The 26,512-nt window shown below is 37.3% G+C and overlaps 1 protein-coding gene across 9 annotated transcripts in view; it reads right to left on the reverse strand.

Annotated features, from left to right (window-relative positions):
- The window catches only part of ZNF536 (zinc finger protein 536), a 400,005-nt gene that overhangs the window by 132,699 nt on the left and 240,794 nt on the right, over positions 1-26,512 (reverse strand). For all 9 annotated transcript variants that reach the window (XM_088136082.1, XM_088136083.1, XM_088136087.1 and 6 more), the window contains 2 exons: positions 20,811-20,963; positions 8,561-10,129 (listed from right to left, as the gene is read on the reverse strand). In XM_088136082.1, the coding sequence (XP_087992208.1) occupies positions 8,561-10,129; positions 20,811-20,963 (1,722 nt within the window). The remainder of the gene's footprint in view (positions 1-8,560; positions 10,130-20,810; positions 20,964-26,512) is intronic.

Consider the following 26,512-nt stretch of genomic DNA (forward strand, 5'->3'; position numbering starts at 1 on the left):
AAGTCTAACGTTTCTCCGTTTTTGGTACACTTGGATTAGAGATTTCAGATGTCGCATATTTTGAACAATTGGCCCTGATCCTGGTTTAAAAGAATATAGCAGAATAATCCAGAATGTTAAAAACAAATTATTGTTGTTGAATTGCTTGAAATACAATTTCCTTTAACTTAAACATTTCTTTCTTCCAAAACTATAGTTTAATTAACATATCTTATAGCTGCAATTTGAATTACACATAGATACTTGTGTTCATAATCTTAAGACATTGAATATTTTGGCCATAATAATTGCCCAAGAAGCCAGATTAAACCTACTCCACTCTATATTTTTTATCTACGTCTGTGTTGGAGTGTGGTCTCAATACTGAGTGGTATGTAAAGGAATCCTAGAACCTGTTTGTCTGTGTGTAGAACCAGATGCAAAAAAGCTATTACAGCTGTTTCTAGAAGCAACTACAGCTTGAATGTGCTTGAAAGAGAAAGGCACAGAGACTGTCACTGGATGAGTGCTGTGGAAGTGCAGAAAGATTGTTTTGATCGAAACACCATCGTTTAGTACAATATTGGATCATCTATTTAATTAATCTGAAATTGCTATTGTTTCTTTTTCTGCATTTCAAATTATTTAAACACACGAGATCCTACATTTACACTACGATGGGATGGAAGCTGATTTTCACTTCTTGTCCCCTGCTCTCATTCTGAATATCTACAGAGTGCTGAAAAGGTAAGTGTTGCCTATTTTGTATCAAAGATGCATATCTGTCTCTGGAAACTAGGATAAAAAATTGCTGGATTTTCCAGTGAACTTCCCAGTTCAGAACTGGAAAGCGTAGGGGAGCATCTGACAGTAACCAAACATTCTAACCTTGGTATCTGTCTTGTTAGAAATCGGAAGACTCATTTCATTCTAACTTGAGATAGCCAAAAATATATTTAATGTTAAGAATGGTGAAGTCAAACCCCCCACTCTTAATATTGCAAGTGATCCCAGGGTGAAAGGCAGAAGAGCTTGGCTCCTCTGCTAGGAAGTCACTGTTGATTCCAACAGTAGCTTTTTGAGCCAAAAATGTGCAGCAAAAGGAAAGTAACATAAACAAGGCTAAATGTCAACAGTGTTTGCAGACTTACTGACACCATCCATTTGTTTGTACTGAAATGACTAGCGAACCATTTGGCAAATACTGTGCTAGACACAGACCGGCCCTTTTATCCAGGAGTGCAAACTTCATCGGGTTGCTGGCATTCGACTTAATTAAAAAAGGAGCAAGGCCATATGAGTTTGGTTGGATATTGCCACGCAAATAGCAATGCATTATCCACAACAGCAGCTGAAGGCCCAGGACTTGGGGCCAACTTTTGATCTCCGTTAACATAGACAAACATGAGGAGCAACTTCATTAAGAACAAAGAAACTTGCATCAGAATGAGAACCTGAAGGAGATGGCTAAGAGGTCAATGGTGTAATCCAAATCTCTCCCAATGGTGAATAATTCTGCAAAAATAAGGGTGCCAGTGGCAAATGTATTTATGAGTGTGTATGTACATTTGAAAGTGATAGATCATACATGTGTGTCCCCCCAGGGGAACTTTTATCCAGCATTACACACTGAGAGTGACACTTGGAACACAAATGTGCCTGCCTGGAGATATGCATGCTGAAGGCACAAATCTCTTGGGGAAAAAAATTGTTGGTTTTTTTTGGTCTATGCTTGCCATTGTTGTTGTGATTTTTAAAAAAAAAATAATGTTAAATATTCTTGAAATAAATTGGTTGGAGGGCAGTTTAAGCATGATATCTTATTCAGTAGTAAGAGTATGGATTTTATTGAATTGGGCCCTCTCCCTAGAGTGTGTACTAAAATCTGAAATAATACAAGTTCGTTCAATAGTCCTTTACTAATTCTTCTTGTAGCTTAAATTTAACATGAAAATCTGTATGCCCCTGCACACAAAATTTACTTTCTGAAACAGTGGGATCCTGTGAATAAAGATTAGGAGACACTTAAGAATCAGAAGGAAAAAGATGCAACAGACAAAAACATCAGCTACACTCTAAATGCCTAAAAAGACAGATTGATTAGTCAGGTTTGGGAAGTTGGTCAAAAGACATCACTAGGTGATAGAAGCAGATTGTGATTTTATCTGCACAAATTTCTACATGCAGAACAGCCTCAGGGATGTCTCAGGGACATCTCTTAAAAGCTTTAGTCTATAATGAGTTGGGTATCCATATCTACTGTACAGCATTCAGTTTTTGGTGCACGTCTACTAACATTATATATGTACCCTTTCTAAGCAAAACCTATAATGTACAATAAGATGTATATGGCTAGTTCTCAAGGAAATAAAGGATCTATTTAGTTAATGTTAGTCTATGCCAAGTGCTGTGAAATAGATCCATGAAGAGAAAATCTTTAGAGGCATATCCTCCCTTCCTTTCAAACATAGTTTTGCATGCCAATTCATAATATTAATTAAAGTAAGAATAAACAGTAGATATTGTATGAAATATACAATGTTCTGTTAAATACACCTTCTTGATGTGATAAGAGTGCTATCCGGGAAAAATGACCAATAATATCTAGTAAAACAACAAAATTATCATGTAAGCCAAATCTCCCCTAAAACAAATTATTAACTATTCTATTAGTAAGAAAGACACAGTTCCAGTCAAATTATATCCGGATATTTTTAGGAATCAAACTATGGTTCCAAAAAATAGAGAAACACTAAATGGAACAAAGTAGACCTGAAGAAACTTAGAAATGAGCATCAATGACTAATTCAGAAAATTATACGTTATTTTGCAATTAGCACCAACTGTCACTGAAAGTTTGGTAAATACAGCAGTTCAAAATGTAGACCAGAACTTGATTGTCTCTCTAAAATAAGTACAGAATGGCAACAGGGAATTCTTGACTCTACGTAGGTATAACTAAATTTATGTTGGTGCCACATAGTGGCAAAATAATGTTAATGGCATTATCCACCAATCCAAATGACTTTTGAAGAGAACAATTCAATAGCAGTCTATGTTCTTGTAAAAGTGTGTCTATTTTTCAGCAACACAATGTACCCTAAAAAAGGTTTAATTTTATAATTGCAGTATTAAATCAAAACGTTTAAGGAAGATCAAAACCTTTAATTTTCTTATTTAAGCCTTATTTTGTAGTAGTGGTTAAAGAAACATCAAACAACCAAAGGCCTTGAAAAAGCAAAATGGATATAGAACACAGTTCTCTGTCAAACAATGAAATAGCATCTGATATTTGTATACCTCTCTTTTTCCAAAACCATTATAAGTGCTTTATAAGCATTCAGTGATTTAATTTTACAATGTGTTTAAGGATGGCTAATACTGCTATTCTGTTGTGATAAAGTTGAACTGAACTGAGCTCCCTAACTAAGGCAGAATCACCAGGAAGTTATGGGGGAGGAATGAGGGGTGTGAAACAGATGCACGAAGTAGATCTGCCCCAATGCCAAATAACCTAGGTCACACACTTTTTCCTAGGATATTTGGGTATCCAGAAGATTCCAAACAAAAGGATTCCTAAATGTGAAGGATTCTTAATTTAACAGAAGCTTCCATGCACAGAGCTGTACATACAGAGTCCCATTTCTTCCAGATATTTGTGTGACATTTGCAGATACTGGGAGGGGTTGCATAGCAAGCAAAAGACAGAGAACACAGCTACTCAAATTAGCTATGTTCTCTCTGTGTTCCTGTTAATTATTTAATAATGCTTTGAAGAGGTGGTTCTACTAAACATCATAAACTGAAGCATATAGTGGTTTACAATCTATTGCCTCTCAAATCTTTGCACACAAATACATGCACACACACACATACCATTTAGCTTATCATAAAGCATCCTTGGACTAAGCAACTGATGCATTCCTTATAGCCAGTTTGGGGTCAATAAAAGCATTATATGCTAATGTGATTTTCAGGATGGATGGAAATCCTACAGTGATCTAGCTATCACCAACTCAAAATAAACTCTTGTACTTTGCTTTATGTTATTTTCATGAAATGCAAAAAAAAAAAAAAAAAGTTATCACACTAAATTGATTCCAAACTGTTGCTGGCTACTTCAACAATTTATGTAAGTGAAGCATATTTAAATGAAAGCATAGACAGCTTGTGTCACAAATGAGCCTGATGTATGATGCTGATTTGAAATAAAGCAAGACAGGAGTTGGCGGGGGGGGGGGGCAGGGAGGGGAACAAGTCAGGGTCAACTGCTCTTTTACAAAGTAATATATGAATCAACCCTAAAGCATAGCTAGTTTACTGAAAGACTCTGGAATAAAACCCATCGTTCTTAACAATGCTATCGATCTGAGCTTGCTGCTAATGCCCATGGTACAAACAAACATATGATACGATTATAGTCTCCCAAAATGTACAGATAAAACTTGGATGCTGAAAGCAGGAGAGCAACTGACTGTCATGTGAACTAGTAACCGGTTTTCTGAGCTCGGAGCCAGGAAGATCTGATTGAGGGGTGAGCCTATTTCACATATGGAGAGTATTAATAAAGATAGCATTCTAACTGATTGTCCCGCCACCGCATTCACATATTAAAACGAAACATTCAGGTTTAAGACTCATAGAGCCAATGAGAGTAACATATAATTTGAAAAACAAAGTGAAATGAATGCAAGAAGTCCTCCCAGTTGTTATCCCAACTAAAAAAATGAATTCCCCCTGTTACATGAGCTGAGTTTCCTAAGCTAGCTTTGCACTATTAGGAACATTTTATTTCACCATATAGTAATGAACAGAAACATTATGCAGACTTTGTTTAATGAGCACTCTATTGCACAACTTGAGGTTCCAAATTATTGTGTGACCCCCACAAAGTACTGGGGACAAGCCCCAAACCCCAAAAATTGTTATCAAATTGTATTTATGATATTACCGAAAGGAAATCATTAACCATATTGACTATAGTTAATTTGAACTAAATTTAGAGGTAAATTTAATTAAAGCAATTTAATTAATTTTTATCCTAGCCCTCTATCTTTTTATTTTTTTTTCCCAACCCAACAGAATGTTGGAAAGAAATTATGTAAAGGGGCTATCTGTCCTTCTGTCTATCCATCAGTAGAATAACTCTACAGAAACATAACAAAACTGGACCAAATTTGGTGTGGAGAGAGAGGTTGTTCACAAGAAAGATTGATTTCAAAATGGGCAAAGTAAAAAAAAAAAAAAAATCCAGGAAAAGATTTTCCCAATGCTTCCCTGTGGAAAAGGCAGCTGGGTGGCTCTTATGAGCAGTGACTCCTTCGCCCTCCCTTTGTGGTTATCTGACCCAGAATGGAGCTGCTATTAAAGGGTTGGAAAAAATTCCAGAGATCATGCTTTGCATGTTTTTGCTACCTTCTTTGAGCATTTATTTCTCTTTTTTTAATTTATCCAATGTATACCCTGCCTTTTCCATCTAGCAAGTATCCAAGCCAACTGATAATTCTTCAAAAGTCAGTTGTGAAAAGGTGGCAGATCTTTATTGTAATGGGTAAGAAACATGCCCATTCTTTTTGCCTTGGGTGCTGTGAGTCTACATATGGTAGGAATCTGTGGACTATTCGCTTCTCAGCAGCACATATATACCAAGAAAAACACATGATGAATACCCACAATCAATCTTCTGAACTGTGAAGTGGTTTTGAGTTTTGCCTGTACTATATTTGAAAACAGTTGGATCTATGTTAGTCAGAAAGAAAGGCAATAAGGATTACATTAGCATCCCATTGGCCAAAAACCTGTCTGAATTGGGCTGAAAAGGATGTGCATGAAAAGGTTTGCTCAGTCTAGTGATATCTGACATTAGTCTTCCATTAGCCGTTTCCAAGAGATCTGCTTGTTCAAACCTTCTAAATTCAACTCAGCAAGTGAAGCAACAGTAATTCTTCCTTTATCCTCTCTTCTGCCTCCCACCCCTGACCCAGGTTGGTTTACATTTAAATGATACCTTAGCAGTAAATCTAATAACATGTTTTGTATGAGTACCAGTTGAACATTCATCCATTATTACTGTTGTTTACAGCTATCCTTTGAGGAAGCATCCATTTGAAACGCTAAACACTGTCAAACACCAATCGGTAAATGTTTTCTGGATTCTATCAGGAAATGCCATCAATCTGCTTCTCTAAAATCAGGCCAAATGATAACCCTGTTCAAATAGTAGCTGAGAAATATATGGGGGGGGAGGAGGGGGAGGAGGTGGGGGAACGATATAACACTTAAACAGAAGGTAAGGTTAAACTTTGAATACAGTCCTGCCCTGAAATTAGCAACTCGGGAAGTTCAAATTTTAGTTTGTTTGGGCAGTCCCCTTTTTAGAATTATGAAGCAGAATTGCTATTAAAAGGAGAGAAAGTGGGACTTTTAATTTGCATAACATTAACAGCTGTCAATATTTTTCAAACTGTCAGAAATCCCACAGTGGGCTTTTTCTCCTTTTTTTAAAAACGAACTTGGAAAATATTCTTTGCTCTGCATAGTTATGGCTACTGGGCTTAGAATGGCAAACACGATCAGTTCTGAGTTCTCTCTCACACAATGTAACACGTTATAAATCCAAGCAATGTGTAGCTTCAGCTAATTCTTGAAACTATATATGTCTATGACCTGATGCCTTCAATGTCAAGAATCCAGAAGATGAACTTTTTTTCCTCTCTTTTTAGATCAAAAATAATACTCGTGGGTGAATTTGAAAACATCCTTCAGATGGTTTGCCAGATAAATAGCAAAGGACTCATTCTGATGCCTCACTTCATCTATTTATTCTTCTAAGTAGAAAATAAAGAATCAGAGAGGGGGAACCACTATGAAACGTTCTCCTACATTATTCTAATTCAATGTTTTACTTCTACCACAGAGACCTCTTCCTTGATGGAATAAGTTCCAATTTAGGAGATCAATGGTGTCACATTTTTGGAATAAACATCCTGATATATTTTTGAGCTGTGCAGTCTGAGTGGCCTGGATTTGTGAAATGCAAACTTGAGAGGTACGTCATAGCTGTCTCTCCAACTACCCATGATATCTGTAAGCTGCTTACTCTTGTTTTACATGTCCCGACTCATTAGATGAACTCAGACTATGTGCTTTTGCTTTACTAAGATTGATTCTTCTTGATGCTGTGCTATCAGAATTTACCTCGGATCTCACAAACTGAAGCATTTCAATGCATGTGCAGCATGTCTTTGAAATATTCCTTCCATTATAGGAGTAAAATCCATCTAACAAAATCATGAATGCGTATTTATATACTCCCCACCTGTCTCCAAGCTGAAGTTGGAACATCAGATTGTCACTTGCTTTTGGGTGACAATGCCATCATATGCCATTCACTGGGACAATTGGAATGTTTACATTTCCTTCCCTGCAATGTTTCAACTCATGCTTTTTGCAGCTCTTTCTGTTCTTGAAAACTGTAAAGTAGATATTAAAAGATGGATTTACACAACCCTCAGATCCCCGTGTTTGTGTCATTTTGCATCAGAAGGGGTTCCAGAAGGACTATGAGCCAATTTCTTTGTTGATGGGTCATATGGGAGATCAAAGGAAAGAACTCTTAACTAAAATATGTGATGAATAAAAAGGGTGTTAAATTTCTTCCTGGATGTTGGAATCCCCAAGTGGTGGCTCTTAACCATCCCTGACTTCCAAATCTGCCCACAATCAAAATCTACCATGGCAAAACTGCATGGCAATAGTGTATGTCACTTGTTGAACTTCTTCATACAGGCTAGACAATTTGACAGCCCCATATATTCAGACAATCTAGAAAAAATACCCTGCCATTCAGTGACTCCAAAAATCATACTTTACTGCAAAATAGTAACTATATAAATATACTCAAGAATAATAATGATTTTGGATTTTTACATTTTAATATCTGTGTCTATCATATTCATTATATTATTTGATGATCACATTATTTCCAATAAGAAAACTGAAATGGTAAGTTGTTTAGTTTTTGAAAATAATGAAAGATTACTGTCTGATGAGTACTTCCAAAATTTCCCTATAAAAATATAACTACATATTGAAATAGCTCACTGGATTTTTATTTGAGTGTTACACCCTTATATAACATAAAGAAATTTGAAAAAGCAAGTTTGGCTAAGGCTTAACAAAGTGTCCAGTGTCTTTTCCTCAATTCAAATGCTGAAAAGTTTGCAAGTTACCACATCAGTTTAAAAAAATAAAACAAAATCAGAATGATAAAACATTGGAGCAGCAAATGTCCCAATCACATATTATAAATACAATCCTCTTATATAACTGCTAATCTAATTTAATACTACATGAATGTAATTTTTTTTAATGGCCTGGACCACATCAGAAGGCCACACTCTTGCACAGAAGCACCATTTATGGTCAATAGAGGTCCATGCTCTATATCAAAGAAGACATTTATCCCATAGTTTTAGACATTTTTGGAAGCCAAATGTTCTAACAAATATCATTAACATACTTAGTAATTTTGTATGTTTTTTTTTCTGAAATGGTCTGAAAGAAGGATTCTAAAACTTACCACACAAGTCAGGTCTCTTGATATATCCACTACTTCCTGTGCTACTACTGAGTCCATTAAAGGCTGCTAAGCCATCAGAGCTGTAGGCTCTTAGGACCGACAGCATGTTTACTTGCTTCTCCAGGACCTGTGGGCTTGACGTTTGTTCAGGTTTCATTACTACTTGTGCAGCTTCATGTGGGGAAAGCAGATTCGAAGTGTGCCACTGCTTTTCAGAAGGTGGCAAGGGTGAAATGAGTCCTTGTGAATTTTTGGAGGCAACAGAGCTTTGTATGCTGTCTCCTCTGTCACTGCTATCTTTGTTTAGACTGGGCAAGGGTTTGTTCATAAGGTCAGATTCGGTTTCAATGTCTTCCTCATCAATGGTTTCTTCCTTAGAAGATTCCATATCTTCAGATGATGCAATGTCTGACAGGTCATCAGTAGCACTTTTATTTACAGGGTCAGAAAGCAGCATGGGTGAATCATCTTCAGACTGTGTTTTGAGGTCCACTTCAGTAGTGGTACAAGAATTATGTGCTCCACCAACTCCAGAGTAAACACCAAATTGCTTATAGAAGTCAGCTGCAAAATTATAAAAAGTGGAGTCCATGTGACCAGGCCAAGTGGTATTCTTTTGTTCTCCAGGTGAATCCTTGGATCCCTGGGCCATTCTTTCAGAAGCCGCATCCATTTGACCTATCAGATTGGAAACTGCTGAATCTTTATTGGACTGTAGAGAAGATGACAGTAGGTTGGCTTTATTTGTTGAGGCAACAGCCTCTCTAGGTTGGTCTTTACCATTTCTAATTGATCCTAAAACACCATCTTTACGTTTTGCTTTGCCTAAATGATTGGCTTGAAGATGAAGAGCCATTAATTCCATAGATGATGTTGTGAATGAACAAAACAAACAGCCATGCCAAGCAATATTGTCTTGAACAGTAATTGATGAACCTGGAAGACTGCCTGCATCTGGCCTTACAGAAAGGTCAAGAGGTTCATACTGTGATTTTTCTGCTTTTCTCTGCTTACTGGACACCTTTTCCTCACTTGTCTCTGAACCCAAAAGTTTTGTAGGAAGGCAATCGGACAGGACTTTATCCTTCTTTTCTTTTTCTTTCTTTAAGGAACTGAGGACAAAGCTGTCCATAAAAGCTTGCAGAGACCCTTGGAAGTTCACTCCATTTCCAACCATGCTATGATATGCTCGGCCTAGGTCAGAAAAACGTGTCCCTTTGGAAGGCGTGTCAGAACCCTTCATATTATCTGAAGAAACTTCAGAGGGGATGCCAATTGAATGACCTGGATGATCTGAAGAAAGCATTCCTGGTGACCACTGTTGAGATCCCATCCCAGTTCGGAAATCTATGCCAGGAAGACCCTTGAAAGCTCCTCTCAGTACTTCAGGTCTAACAAACATTGATCCTTTACTTGATGTTTCTTCTTTGTGTTCTTGACTTTGAGACTGTCCAGAGAGTGATCCAGCACCATTCTGTCGCTCCCGGTGGTGTCGTTCCAAGTGATATTTCAGCGATGCAGATTGGGTACCAGCATAATCACAGTGGGGACATTTGTAAGGTTTCTCACCTGCAGTTATGAAAAGGCAAATTTACTGGAGAAAAAAACAGAAGAAAAGAACTCTACATTCTACAACAACAATAGTCCCATATGACCACCATGATCTATTTTTTTCCTAAGGTAATTTTTTCTTTCAAATTAAATGAATATTTTAAGGATTTTTTTTCTTTAAATAGCTTTCTACAAGGTTGACGCACTATAAGCACACAATCAACTATCTCTTCGTTAACCTAATATGCTAAAACTGCTGTAGAATTAGAAGCTATGATTATGAAAATGAAGCAACACCATTCCACACAGTGATCATTAAAAGTACAAGCAGAGGGCAGTGGGTGGGGAGGAGGGAGAGACAAAGTGTATAACAAATGGATGACTACAATATTTTTCTGTATACAATAGCACTAAAATTTGTTTAAATTATACACATGGAAACCATTTTTAAACCTAAAAATTTTATGGCACTGTTACGCAAGACTGAAATGAATGATTTAAGTCTTGCTCTGCAGTAAATCATGGATATAATTAGCAAATGGCATTCTGCACAAGTAATTTATCATTATTTGGAGGGCACCATTCCAGAAGGATTCAAGGATCTGCAGACCTGCTGCATTGTTTCCAAATAAAGAACTATAAATATGTTTTCTATAAAATATTAATACGATTTTAGTGCATTGCAACTGCATCGTGCTAAGAACATATAGTTAAGATAAAAGGTAGTCAATAAAAATTAAAGAGAAAAGGAGTAATAAAAAGGTACAAAATAGATTTTGTTTCTCTGAAATTAATAATATCTACTGGTTTTTGCAGTGCTTTAAATTTGCACTAATGGTTCCTCTATTGCTCTAGTGGTAAAATGTATAATTTACCTCTAATAAGACCTCTTCAAAAGAGTACGGGTTGGCTTAAAGTGAATTCTAAATATATATGATATTTTTGGATTATATATTTCCATTTCGATGCAAAACTTATATGGGTCTTTGATTTTGATTTAAAGGAAATTTAGGTTTCCTATAGCACATATGTAAAATATTTACAGGCATTCACACTTACACCCCCCCAAAAAGAAAATCTGGGTAAATAAACAGGAATGTAAATGTATAGGAGCGCTGACCTGGCTTGTCATTGAAACAGACAGCAGTCTGACAATCTTAGGAGGTTCTTTTAATGGTGTTCTGTCAATAACAGCAATTATTTCTCTGAACAATCTAAATAACAAGGACATTTTCCCTCTCTGAGATGATTTAAACACTAAGACAAGCCATCTGTGAACTGTGTATCCTGAAATTATTTCCTTGTTTTCTATTTCTCTCCCCTGTCCCCATGTCAACAAAAAATAAAATAAATAAATAATAAATGACATAACTGAGCTTGGAATTGACTTATATGTTAAAAACAATTCTATGGAGGCAATATTCTTGTTCAAATGTATCCATCTCCTCCAATCATGGCCTCCAGGTATGTTGGAACTGCAGCTCCCAGAGTTCCTAGGTAGTAAGGCAGTATTCAGCAGAAATCAGGGAGCTCTTGTCCCAGCACATCTAGTGGGTACCATGTTGGAAATAGACACAGCTTAAATATATCTTTCTTAAAACACAAAAATCAAGACATCCTAAGTTGTTTCAGGAAAGAGTGGTAACAAGATGTGGCAGGAAGTTCAACATTTGAACCACACTAGGACTTCACAATTTACTTGTGAAGAAACAAAAGTGCCTCTGAGATTTTACTTTGTGCCAAGTCATCTCTAAAAATGAAATCTTTCAAATAGTGGATGGATGGATGGATGGATAGATAGATAGATAAATAAAATATTGTGACTCAATTGCTTCTTTCTGTTATTTCATTGTACTGTTTTTATGAGTATTCGTGAATGGCTAATAGTTAGTCCATCTGGACAAATGTCCTTCTGAATTTTGTTGTAGTTGTTAGCTTAAAAGCATACTAGACACTTAGAAAAATGTGAGCTGTATGGTAAATTTTAATTGAATAAAATTTGAATATCGTTCACCGTGCAGATGCAAAACCATCTCCAGTCCAAAATGTACATTAATGTGGAATAGGGATAGAAAATATTTGTGAATGCAGAACTAAAATGAGTCAAAAATAGATTAAGATTTCCTGCTAAGGATTTATATCCCAAATATTCAATAGTTAACAATACATACAAAAGTACTGTACTATTTTTCTATGGCTTAACTGTATCTTAAAAGGTGTCATTATATCATGCAATAAGATGAGAAAAAGAATATATGTATGTAGACTCAAACAAGACCAAACCAGAATAAACACTACTCTTCAGTATTATTCTAGTGTTTGGAGCAAACTAGTTCCAAATGCATGTCACAGTCCTAGTTAAGAATTCCCAACCCCAAACAATGGCATACATCATGTTAAAAATCTCTTGGGCATAATCTGGCCAAAGTGATAAACTTTTAAATTCTTTCACTTCCACAAATTTGCAGGAATTATATTTGCAGTCAAACATAACATTATCAACACTATACAAATTTAGGAGATGGAAAGTTGGGACATCAGATTCATTTTATAAAAATCATCATTCCCCAACCCTTTGAGTTGATTTGGAATATTAAAAACATGTTGTGAGAACTCTCATAAAATGCTTGCTGGGGGACTGAGTCATCAAAATGGTTTACTTGGAGGGCAAAACCAGTTGTAAATCACCAATTGATCAGAAGGCTATCTGCCACCCAATAGCCTATAGGATGTTTCCTACCCCCTTCTCCTTCTGTGTGTGTTTGCATGTGTGTGAACAAGTCAGTCTTGACTCCTGAACAAGACCAAATATTCTTCTTGGAAATTTTTTTTTTTTTTTTTGACAATCATTCCCCTTGCCTTCTTCCTAGGGCTAAGAGAGAATGACTGGCCCAAGATCACCCAGCTGGCTTTGTGCCTAAGGCAGGACCAGAACTCATGGCCTCCCAGTTGTAGCCCAATGCCTTTAACCATTACAAGACACTGGCTCTCATACAGCCCATTAAGTCTTGTCTTTTCTCTGAGCATGTGAGCACAATTCCAAAGTTCTGGATTACAGATACCATCATTTTTATTATCTAAGAAAGTGCTTTGCTTTACTATGGAGTATGCTAGTTTCCTGTTTCATTTTAATTGAACTTTTGTTTTAAAAATATGTGTATTGTCAGGTGGGCAGGGAGCCTGACGTTTTGTAAGCACACTGGCCTTCTTAGCTATTGTATTGGGGACCTCAACACTAATGGTTCTTCAGTTTCCTCTTAGCATATTTCTTTAAATATCAAACTATGAACACCAACTTGAGAAATGCTGTCCAACTTATGAAACTGTGACCTATGCAGTATGGTCTGTAAATAAGTGCAGAGTCCAACCTTTCAAAGACTGCTGAACTGGGCAGTCATGGGAATTACATTCCAGGAATATCTGGAGGACCCATTCTGGTCTATGGAAGGCTGCCTTATACTGACCATTTTTCCATGTATCTCAGAATTGCCTATGTTTGGGTAAGCAATCTAGTAGCCTCCAGATGTTTTGGAGTGCAAGTCCCACAGTCCTTTGCCACTGACCTAGGCTGCTGAAAGTTGGACAAAATAGGAAAAAGATATCAGGTTACCCATTTAACTGGTAAAACTGCTTCTGTCCAGTTTTAATTAGAGGCCTTCTCTAACTCTGTCTAGAAAAGCCAGTGGTCTCCGAAGGCTTTATGGCCTTGGGATCCTCTAAATGGAACACACCTAGGAGCATCATTTATCATCAAGAACCAGAATTACTAATATATCAGTGGGTAATGAAAAGTAAGTAAATGTCTCTTGATATATTCTAATACAAATACTGAATATTTTTGTGTGCATTTGTAAAAGCTATTCAATCAATTAATAAGATATTGATAATCTATTTTATCAATGGCAAGAGAAGGTATTTCAGAAAAGAGCTGCAGTATGGTTTAATTACTTCATTATTCTGCCTGTTCCTACTCAGTAATTTCTTTTATCATTCTAATCACTCACTTCACACTTTTGAAACCAAATGGAATATCAAAGGTTCTGTGGGATTATTTTTGGATCATGCACATGTTCCCCACATAGTTCATCTGTTTGTCAGAAATACCAATTGCATTTTGACTCTCTTTACTCCCTTGGTATCATGAAATATGCAAACCAGAAACAAAGAAAAAAAGATACAGGATTCTTATTCCATGCTTCTGGTATTCTAGTTAATACTACTTTCTGTTCTAACTAGCTGAATAATGTTTTAATCTTCCTCATCATCTTTTCTTCTTTTTCTTTTTTTTTCTGCAAAGCCATATAATTGAATTTAAATCCTATCTTGGATATTTATTTAGTCTCTCTATATGTCTTTACGTAGTTAATATTGGAAGAAATAAATATGGATGCTCCTTAGCTCTAAAGCTTCAGTACATTAATATAAACTGTACACCCAATTCCCCCAAAGCATATATATATGTTGCAAACCTGAAGACTTTTTACACAGCTGCTTATTGCTAAACAGTGTCTTGTCCAGAAGGGGACAATCTGTGTCTCTAATTGCTGTCAGTGAAGCTGAGATTCATTATGTGACTTTCCCATTAAAATGTGAGCATTAATTTGTATAATGAAATATCACCCACTGCAGCGTTCATTAGCCCCACTGTATACGCCACATTGTTAGCTACCTAGAAACTGTAGTTAATTTCACTAATGGATATTTCCCTACTTAGTGTTTGGTAGGAAATTTATACTGTTAACATTACCTTTTAAACTTTTAAGAAAATTTAAATTCAATCAATTATTTTCAACAAAAGTTTGGGATGTCATTAAATCGAGAGAAGGCAAGTGGTATAATATTCAGGATGGGGTTATCTGGAGAAACAGATAGGCAATGGGAAAAAATCCTTTTAGCTCAGTGTTGAATTAAAAAAAAAATATCAGTGACAAAACTGTTTTTCCTCCTGGAGCAGGAGGCCATTTTCTTCAATTATGTATCTAGTCCATCTTGCCTCTGAACATACTGTTAGTAGAAATTTCCAGGAGAAGGGATGAGTTGAGTTTATTTCTGTCAACTTCATATTGAGTATTCCATAGGCGCATGACATCTATCTGTACCAATCATAAGAATAGACTGTAATTTCTGATTAGGAACAATCCTGTCAATCTGTTTTCAACTCATGGATCATAATCTGAACTCAGGTGAATCACACCAAGTGTGAATCAAATGTGAAGCAACTACCTTAGGCCAGAAAGAAAGAAAAGAGAGAGGGAGAAAGAAGACAGGAAAAGAATGGGAAAAAGTGTCCTTGTTTGGAAGCACATTTAGGAAGCCTATTTAGATAGCTAGTGTTACACAGCTCTTGTGTGACACATGACATATCATGATATTATGTAAACAGCTCTGGTAATACCCTCCCAACTTGAATAACCTGATCATAATGTTGGAAGCATCAAATGGTTTTGAGTCTGGAATAACAAAACTACTCTGGATTCCTGTTCAAATCAGCAGTGAACAAGGCTATTACTGAAATGCAAGTTGGCGTCCTGTAGACATTTGAGGCTTTGGTTCATTGCTGCTGGATTATTGTGGCTAAAAATGTAGAAAATTGAAGTCTAAAGCATCTGGAGGACAACAGTTTAGGAACCCTATAGAACAGGATTAGGCAAAGAGCCAGCAGCTTTTGCCAATAATTACTACTGACTATAGCCTTATGAATGTCAGTTTGATGTAGTGGTGAAGGTACCAGGCTAGAAACTGGGAGACTGTGAGTTCTCATCCCACCTTAGGCACGAAGCCAGCTGGGTGACCTTGGACCAGTCACTCTCTTGCAGCCCTGCGAAGGAGGCAATGGCAAACCACTTCTGAAAAACTTTGCCAAGAAAACTGCAGGGACTTATACAGGAAGTCACCAAGAGTCAACATTGACCCAGTGGCATTTGCAACCCTGCTTAACAGAATCAAAAACATCAGCTGAACTAATATAGAATAAAACATATCAAAATGTAGGTTTTAATCACTCAGTGATATATGATCCAGGCTTTTAATATAGAGAGTAGAGCAGGAAATTGAGAAATTGTTATCCTGAATGAGCAGTAGCTAATCAATTCAGTATCTGTTATTTTTTTAAAAAAGTGCTGCCATTTTTATCATGGTCATAGAGATCTGTCTATCTTCTAATACTTGGAATTTTGAAATTATACTGTTTATTACATATATTTATGTTACTTGAATTTCTTTCTGACTGTTCGTTTGTTTGTTACCTGGCACCTAGCTCCATTATGATTCTTGGTGGTATACAATATTAAAAGAAAACAATACAAAAACAGTACAAAAACAACAACAAATGTCCAGAGAAAAATAATACAACCTCCAGCAGACCAGTCACTACACAAGGGGCCTGCCACCCACTTTAACTCAAAGTCTATTTTAAGGTCAGGGAGGAAGCTGCTTGAATCTCTGGGGGGTTGTTGTTCCAGAGGTCAGGTGCTATGTCAGAGAAGGCCCACTTCCTGAGTCCCATCAGATGACACTATTTAATTGATGGGATCTGGAACATGCCAACTCTGCCTAATCATATGGGATGGGCAGAAACTATGAAAGTTAGATGGTCTTCAGATAATCAAGCCCTATACCATGAATGGCTTTATATGTAATGATCACTACCTTGAACTGCACCTGGAAGCCTACTCATAACTTGTGAAACAGAGGTGGGTCATGGGCATTCTTGGCATGGCCATAACTGATTGTGCTGCAATGTTTAGTTATCCCTTTAAAATGGTTTGTGGATGGGGTTTATCTCTATGTCGATGTCTGATTTGTCCTACCCTTTGGTGCAACACCAAAAGTCAAGGAAGGAAACAGACAGCTCAGAGCACATCCTCCCTAGCAGCCAACATCCAGATGAACAGGAAGCAAAACCAGATAAACAATCAAGGAAGAAACTATCAAAGAAGTAAACATGCCCCAACCAATACCGGTAGGGCAAGCTTCTAAACAGCCAGCAAACTTCATTTTCCCATGCACTGATGATGTTACCTAGCCTGGTAACAAAACCCCTGCAGGAAAACAACCATGCTTAGAGAATACCAAGAATCCAACAGTTCAACGCTGAGTTACATATATTCCCTATTATTGAAATTTCCTTTGGTTGCCAAGGTCCAGGGTTCAGCTACATCAGAACAAACCCATGGTGCAATCCAGGAATAAAACAGAAGAGCTGGAGTTGTTAAGTTTTAAGAAACACCAAGGAAGAAACCACTGATTTCTTATTCTTTTTATTTTACAATGGTTCTCATGGAAATGGATTTTTATCAGCTTTAATATTATTGTCCATTTAAAATATTACATACATGTTGGAAACTAGATACTGCTTCTGTAAATTCAGTATCTTGGTTTGAATATCAGGTTTTCTTCCCCACATAATTTTGTTAGTTAGAGTTAGGGAATAATTATTTTTGACAATATCTATTGAAACCATATGTATTTTCTACAAATTGTGAGTTCGGTGTTCTGGATTCGACATCATTTATTCATTCCTAACATAGCATTCATATGAGCAAACAAAGAAACAAAAAGTGACCCTTGAATTAAAATAAAAGATTGATGTAAGGAATCCATTTAGCATCTTCCTCTGTCTGTCTGTCTGTCTGTCTGTCTGTCTACCTACCTATTTGATTTATACAGCCACCCATCTCACATAAGTGACTCTGGGCAGCTTACAATCAAATATATAAAAACAATAAAATAAATAATATAAAATAAAAAACATAGCAGCCAAACTTCATAAATAACCATCAACAAAGCCAAGAGACTGGCTCTATCACACTCCTGGGGCCCCAGGCCGGGCAGAAAACCAAGTTTTCAGGGCCTTGCAAAAGGCCAGCAGAGTCTAACAGTACTTGTTTTACACATAAATATTAAAACTGAATGAAATATATATAATATGAATGAAACTTTAAATGTACTCTAATTACATTTTCTAATTCATTCTCCTCAGTGCTCTGCAGCTGCCCCACCAGATACATCTCTCACATTCTTTTCCTACCATGGCCTCTACAAAAGCCCTAAGGGGGACATCAATGCAACAGTGCTTCTGTCTCAAATTGTTATGAGGAAGCATCTACTGACTCTCTTCCTGAGCGTAGTATGTTGTAATCTTGATAATTAGTCAACAATAGCTTTTTCCTCCATAAACACGTCTAATACTCTTTTAAAGCCATCCAAGGCAATGGAATGAGTACATCTTGTAATAGTGACTTCCATAGCTAATTTGGTAATATGGCAGTGGGGGAGGACTTTCTGTCTGTCAGTTGCCCTGAATGACCCTGGATTCCAGTACTTTGAACAAAGGGGGGGAGGGAAAACCTCATTCCATTTCTTCAGAATCTCGAATAATTTTATTCCTCCCTACCATCTCACTCTTTTCTTGTTTTTGTTGAAAACATACCCCCATACTAACTGTTACCATACTTTCTGAGGTGCATAACCAGAACAATTCACAGTATTCCAAGGCAAGTTGCATTTAGACTGAATGATCCCAATCTGAGTTTTCAGTTCTATTCCTAGTGATCCTAAATGTGCATTTTCCATAACAGAAAGTCTTCCCTTTTCACACAGAGGACTGACAGTTTGTCAGTCTTTCATCTACAATCCCCACACCTTTCTGAACCACCTTAAATCCACGAATTATATGTGGAATATAGGTTTTTCTTGCCCCAGCATGCAATATTAGGGGGAAAAATTGGTGCACTGATATTAATGTTTGACTTAAAAGTAGTACCCTAATATGTCCTTTATGCTATTAACATGCTTGGGTGTGTTATTATTTCTTCCTATTTCTAGAACACACAATATTATTTCAAAAGTGGAAAATTAGAAAACTGAGAAAAAAATTGCCAAAGTGTTTAAAACTTGCAGCAGATAGCCCTGAGCTTCTGATCCATTAATTTTTTTTCCTTGATAGCACCTTTCAACTATATTTAGCAATTATTTAATTCCTTGCACATGTTTGTTCTCAAACATAGAATGTTTTATTATGTCCGTGCATTTTCTAAACAGAAGAATAATAAAGACATTTGTGTATCTATTAATCAAACACAAAATAGGCAGTTCTTCTTGGCTTTTAATCATAATAAATATTTGCCTTTTCTACAGTACTTTAAAACATATTAAATATACTTCTTTTAGTTTAGTACTTTTCTTTCACTTACGTTGGGAAAAAAACCTCAATTTTTGCAAAAATATTGTCCAGTTTAATCAAACTCTTCAATATTAGAAGACATGTAAAAGAAAATATTTTGCTTTTGAAACTCCAGGGAATTGTGGAGCTTTTGAGCTATTTCACCACATCTCCCTAAGATGCTCTGCCTGGACAACTGTACATCCTTCTAGGTTTTTTAAAATCTATTTGATTATTGTCCAGGTCAGAGAAAATGCCTGCATGCAGCAATGTGCATGCACAAAATCATATAGAAAAACACATTTTTCAACCAAGGATTGTCCCTTATTAAATTAAAAAAAAAAAAAATCAACATAGATAGATCTCCCAAATATTTTGCTTAGTTCTTCTCTGTGAAAATATTCTTAGTATTTCCTGTAATAGGTGCCTTGAAAGGAGGTTAGTATTCTTATATCTATAATAACAGGGAAGAGACTGATATCTAAACAGTTGCTTGTCTAAGTTATCTATCAAGAACAGTCAAAGAAAACTCATGCTGTACCCATCACTGAGTCATCATCATAGGACTTTTAATAGATAGTGTGCCTTCTGCCCAAATAATATGCCATGTTAAGGAGACACCCCACCCCCAAGTGGTGTCTTGTGATCTGGCTGCAGCACAATGGCATAGAAGGGGGGCAATCAGTCCTTAGTGCAGGCAATTAGGGAGGATGCTGCTGAAGATGACAAGGAAAATAGCAGTGGGTGTGGAGTCCAGTCACTACTGCTGGCATGCTGATCAGCTGCTTAGTGGTCAGCAACAATGGGGGAAAGATTTCTGCCTTCAAGTCAGTTTGGACTCCCGGCAATTTCTCCCTGCAATTTTCTTAGCAGCATTTTTCAGAAGTGGTTATCCCTTGCCTTCTTCCTAGAGAGAGAGTGACTGGCCCAAGGTTGCCCAGTTGGCTTTGGGCCTGAGGCAGGACTAGAACTCATAGTCTCCTGGTTTCTAGCCTGGTGCCTTAACCACCATACTAAAGTATCTCTCAGTGATGGAGGAGTGGGTTCTTAAGAAATGATCTGCTCTGGGGATCCATATGCTAGTATGACAGGGCTGCAGCAGCGTCTGCCCACTTTGCTATAGCATAAGCCAGTAAAGCAGCCAACTTCCAGAGAAAGGCCCTTGGATATAGCATATCTGCAAGAAAAACATCAGAGAATTCTTGGATTGCAAAGCTGAAAGCTTTTACAACAAGAAATTCATGATCCTGGCCATGGATTGAAAGAGTGAGGGGTAACATTTTGGCCTCCCTCATCTCTATTTTCTTCATCCTGACCAATGATAGGGCCAGCCCTGCCACTTACTAAATGGTACTAAGATGAACATGAATGTAGTTCTTTTGGGCTACAGTTTAGTCATTCAGCTTCCATATTCCAGAGAACATCTTCTGTGTTGCTGTTGTTGTTATTATTATTATTCAAATTTAGTCACCGCTTATCTCACTCAAGAGCGACTCTGGGCAGTTCCAGATCCATGGTTTTATGAGGAGGCCTCACCTGTGTGTATCCTCAAGTGAACTTTTAAGTGGTGTGACGTCCTGAATGTTTTCCCACAGTAGGGACAGTCCTTCATAGCAGACCCAAGGCTCCTATCTCTCAATAATGTTGGTGGCTGGACTCCAGCAGATCTTCCAGCTTCATCCCCAACATCTGAAATAGAGAGAATGTTCTCACATCACTTCAGCACATGTCAAGAAGTTGTTCTCACTCAAACTGCTAATGCAACACAAAGCGAAACATGTCAATACCACACCTGTCTGTTTCATTCTTTTAAATCTGACAGAATGCTGACAATTCATGTATTTTCTTGTTATTCTCTTAAATTATTTCATCTTTCCCATCGTCGTTTTAAGCAGCATATGGTACCTTTATACAGAACTGAATTAGACAAGAAAAGAAACAGCTGTGTCAGCAGCTGGCTTGATTTCTTTTGCTTCATTCCTATTAAGTACTTTCTCATCCTTAAAAAAAACACACAAAAACTTTTCCCTGCTTTTTTTCCAGAAAAGTATTTTTTTTTTCCTTTCTTGCATTTGGTTGACTGTTGATCAATATGCAGGCATATCAAGCCAAGCTGCGCATCCCTTTCAAAAGTTTTGAACACTAAAGAGAATTGTAATAACATACAATTGATACTACTAATATTAATGGTATTAGGCATAATGCACAGGAAATTAAGCACTTTTAAATATAAGCCTTTAGTTAATTCATTAAATACTGTTGGTTTTAATAGAAGACTAAGCAGATGTGCAAATCTCTCACACTGAAATCAAGGAGATTTAAAATTGTTCACCCATTAAATGGACTATACTCAATATTTGTGGGAACTTGTCACATAAATTATAGCAAGTTACAGCTTTTCTTTTATTCTTTTCTTTTGAGCGAGATGCCATCACAACTTAATTGTGCCTCATGGTTATTCCTATTTCATTCAGCATTCAAGATAACTTATCAAGAGGCAGAACAGAGCTTCAAATTTAACCCATTGCTTCATCTCAGACAACTCATGCACTGGACTTATCTGCACTGTACCCTTAAGTTGTTCCTGTCCTGTGCTGGTGCCAGCTTCAGACTAAGCTGGTTTACAGAAACCTGTCTGGACTGAAATGCCTTAGTCATGCCTTGCACAGGATTCAGTGCTCTGGGTGGGAACGTGTCTGGCAGAACTCTTTATTCATTTAATTATTTTATTATTATCCACCCAATGCAGCAGAAAAATGGATAACGGTCCACTGTGACTGGTGCTCATTTTGATGTTTCATTAGAAAACCCTCCATTTCACTAGTTTTTTTAAAAAAACACTAACTACACCATTAAATTGGTAACCTTTTTTATTTAAGATCTCTCAGCTGATTCCTAGCTAAGCTGAAGGGTCTTCAGGTGCCTCCTTCCAGCTTCTGGTGCACAGCGAAGTGATAAATTGCTCCCACAATGATCTGATTTGGAGGTGAGGATCCATGTTTCAGTGCTGCACTTGTAAACAAACTTGTAAATAAACAAGGTCCATAGCAGCAACCCGCAGGTTGAATGTCAAGGCCCAAACTGGCACTGCAGGTGGGAGGGCAATTCTGACATAGTATGCAGTGGCAAATTAGCTGATGGGGGTTGCCTTGAACAAACTAAAGGGCACTAGCTGAATAAGACAGCAGTATTTCATCTGACTGAATCAGGAAAACACTACTTTGAAAGAGGAGAAGGAAACTGTGGCTAAAGGTTGCATTCACAACTGGTGGGCAGAGAATGCAGGGCCGCATCATCCGTTCCTTCCCTCCAAAGTGATTGGTGGCCTGTACTGGCATTAGGGCAACCTGGCAGTGAAGATGAGCCCTTTGTCTGCAGGACAACATCTGAAACAGACACTTTATGACTGTCCAGAATGTCCAGAAGTATTGTCAGTAAATCACTAATTCACAGGCAAAGAGATGGGGAGGTTAATATGGCTGAGAAATGTGACTTCTGGATCCTGGGGTATGAAAAAGACTGAAAGGTGAGCCTTACTATCTCCATTGCTGGGACAAAAATGGTTACAATTGGAAGGTACCTCTTAGGGTATCAAGTCTCAAACCCTCAGAATCAGAGCAGGAACCCAAATGAAAGAGTCCCTCTCTAGCCTCTGCTTGAACCCATCCAAAAAAGGGGAGTCTACCAACACCCTCAGTAATCAGTTGATCCCCATGTCCTCTTTCCAGTATACCTCTGACTTTATAAGATTTAATGATCAAGGACTGAGAGAACAAAAGAATATGGTAAGGGAGAGGGAGAGAGAGAAAAACCCAGAAATCCTTGGTATTATGAAAGTTCTGCAAAAAGTAATCAGGAGTGAGAGTCTCAATGCATGTTAACACTTCAGGATTCCATAACATGGAAAGGAAGATGTGTATGATGTGCATGAGAGCAAGAGATGGGAAATTTGTGCATAAATGAAATTAGAGCTGCAAGCACATGTATTATTTCTTTATAAGATTTATATCCTTTTTGTACAGGAGCTCAAGGTAGTATACATAGTGCTCCATCGTCTTATTTGTTTCCCACAACAAACCTGTGAAGTAGGCTGGGCTAAGAGAAAGTGACTAGCTCAAGGTCACCCAGTGCCTCTTCTGTGCCTAAGGATGGGCAGCTGCTTGGATCTCCCAGTCAACATCTTAGCTGCTGCCCCGCACTGGCTCTTTCAAGATGGTATGTGGAATACTAAGTTATGTATTATCAGTTTTCGGCTAAGTATTGGGGATGAATTTAGAGTTACATGGGCTAACAATGACAAATCAAGCTTAGAATCAGTGCACAAACAGAAGTGTGTGGGAAGGAACAGAAATTCCGCAGCAAACCAAAACAGGGGAAAACCAGCAAAAGAAATTAAAAAATATGTGCATTTTACAGATCACAGCCAATAAAGCGAACATGCGTGCATTTTTGAAAGGAGAAATATATTTAAAATATCTGTCAAAGAAATCATACATAACATGAACATTCCCTGAACAAGTTTTCCTTTTGGTCTTCTTAAAATGAAAACAATAAACAATTGGATAAAAGAAATATAAGAATAAATTTCTCTGTGTATTCTGCTTGACCTTCTAGCAAATTTTAACACAAAGTAGATATTAGAAAGCTAGCAAGATACGTTTTGATTGTTCACAGCATTTAAGAATAACACATTGCAGAATCTATGTGGACTGTCAAGCAGGCATGCAACAATTTATATTTTTGGATTCCTCAAGAAACTTTAATTGTCATAGTATTCGCACAACACTGAACCGAAAACAAAATTCAACAGAAGAAAACACTCTGAATTTTGCAAAATTAAGATTGCATGTATGAAGGGGAAAACCACAAATGTGTGAAAGGATCCTTTTATTTTATTTTTGGTTTCTCTAAACATTGTGCAAAGGGACAGAAAAAATGCAGATAAACAGATAGCTAAAACTAACAAGCCACTCCAGATAAATTTACAGAATAAGAGTACTAGTTATGTTTTGTTAGATGTCATTCTTAACGACAGCTTGTTAGACATTTCTCTTTTATCTTGCTGCCTGGGATATGTGTGGCCCAATAAAAAAGAATAAATTTGTAAGATAAACAGCTCGCTTTGCAGATTTAAGAGACTGATTTTCACTTCGCTCAAAATTGATTTCCCCCCCTTCAGATTCATTTTTGGTGAGGCTGAAAAGCTGTGGTGTTTAGCACTAATCCCTCTGAAAAAGCAAAACGAAAACATAGAGGCAAGACAACACGTGGGTGGTCTGAAGAATTGTCCTTTCGACTTGACTTACAGTAAGTAGATCTCTCTAGTGGGGCCAGCCTTACCTATAAGGACCTTTTTTTAAACCATACATTTATGGGCCTTAAAACTGAGCTGAGAGCTTTCTTCTGTTCTCTATCTCTCTCCTGCTCTCTCAACCACACACACACACAGGCACAGACAAAGAAAGAGGGAGAGAATCATACAGAAATGTTACAGCTTCGGACTATGAAAATGAAAAGCTGTAACTCTTGACTTCTCTCTTCTCATTGTCCATCCATTGTGGTCCTGATCCAGTACCTTCACTCAGTTTGTCTGAACTGCAATACTTCCCAGTGAGTAAACTTCATTGAGCACAGTAGAATATATACTCTCAAATAAACAGAATTGGCACGTTATTTACATGGTTTGTGTTGCAATCCTAACATATATTAGGGAATTGGTCACATTATATTCAACATAATGACTGAATATCTTAAATTTTTATGATTGACCAGCAAATAATCATAAACTATCATTACAACATTAAAAATAATATAGAACTATGCAACTAAGAACTATAATAATAAAAATGTTGTACTTCAAGTACCAAGATTAATTAAAATTATATCATTGAAACTATACCTAAATGATATAAAAAAGCAAAAAATATAAGCAAACAAACATATACAATAGTGTCCTTAAATTAAATAAGTTATGACCAGAAGAATAACAAGATTATATAAATATAGCCCATAGTTAGCTCTCACTAGCAATCAGATCCTGATGAATTTTTTAACTTGTGGTACAAAACATGGCAACATTGTACATTATAATCATAGAATAATAAGTCAGGGGTTCTCAAATTGTGGGTTGCAACTTCTTAGGGGTTGCAAGCAAAGTTGAAGGGTTCAGAAATTTGGGAGGACTTGCGCAGTGCTGTTGCCAGAACTAGTGGGAATAGGATCCTCAAGCATTTTCTTGCAGAATTTAACCCTGGGTGCCCATGGAAGTGGAAATGTAATTACTGAGAGTGGATGATGTCAGCCTTGCAAGGTAGTCCAGACAGGACCCATGACCAGATGAGCTAATTCTACTTTATTGTAAGGTTATATTAACAGAATCTTGCAAGTCTGAAAGTACATTTCTCCCTTTGCCTTTACAGCCCAAGAAACTGGGGAGGGTCCCTTCTGAGATATTTGCCACATCCACATTCCTTCTGCAGGCTAAGCTGCCTCTTATCCAACCGTTCCCCTGGCTGTGGCTCTTCCTCATCCCCCAAGGTCATTCCCACATACCATGACAGATGGTGTGTTTCTCTTTGCACAGCCAGGGCTCCAATAAAACTGTTGGCTTTGATCATGAGATATAGGGGGTGGGCAGGGTCACCCGGTTTGGGTTGTCATTTGAGGGAGGGAGTGGTCATACCACCACACAGTTTGAAAATGTACAGTTAGCCAGTACAGCCTTGGCAACCTTGTAAGTAATGGAGAGGTAAAAGTATCATGAATGCCTTTCTTGAATATTCAGTAAAGAAGTTTTCCAGATGTCCAGCATCACACATCATTCTAGGAAAAGAATCTTCCTGTATCTTCCACCTAACACAACAGAAGAAGCACTCTGAAAGCAAGCCAAGGTGAAGGCACTTTTGTAACTAGGCTTTTCTAACTGCGTAAGATAAATGCAGCAGATGTTACTATAGGCTACTGTGGTCCATCAGAAGCAGAGACGTCTGGAGCCTGCTTACAGTTTGTTGGCAGTTTAAGAACTGTTCTGGCTGATCACAGCCCAGGGAAAATAAATGGGGGTTGGAGGAAAATAGTAGAAATTATTTACTAGCAACAATTGCTTTGCTATCAAGGACACTTCCATAAGGGTTGGTAACCACCATCTAGCATTCAAGGAGTTAATGACAGCTAGAAGCTGAGTACAGACATTGAAACCCTTGACTTCAGCTTTCACCAAGGTGATCTCCAAATGCAAA

This window comes from Python bivittatus, unplaced genomic scaffold, assembly GCF_059951505.1.
Source record: "Python bivittatus isolate LINGU-HERP-01145 unplaced genomic scaffold, Pbiv_v1 ctg000190_np1212, whole genome shotgun sequence".
Classification (NCBI taxonomy): domain Eukaryota; kingdom Metazoa; phylum Chordata; class Lepidosauria; order Squamata; family Pythonidae; genus Python; species Python bivittatus.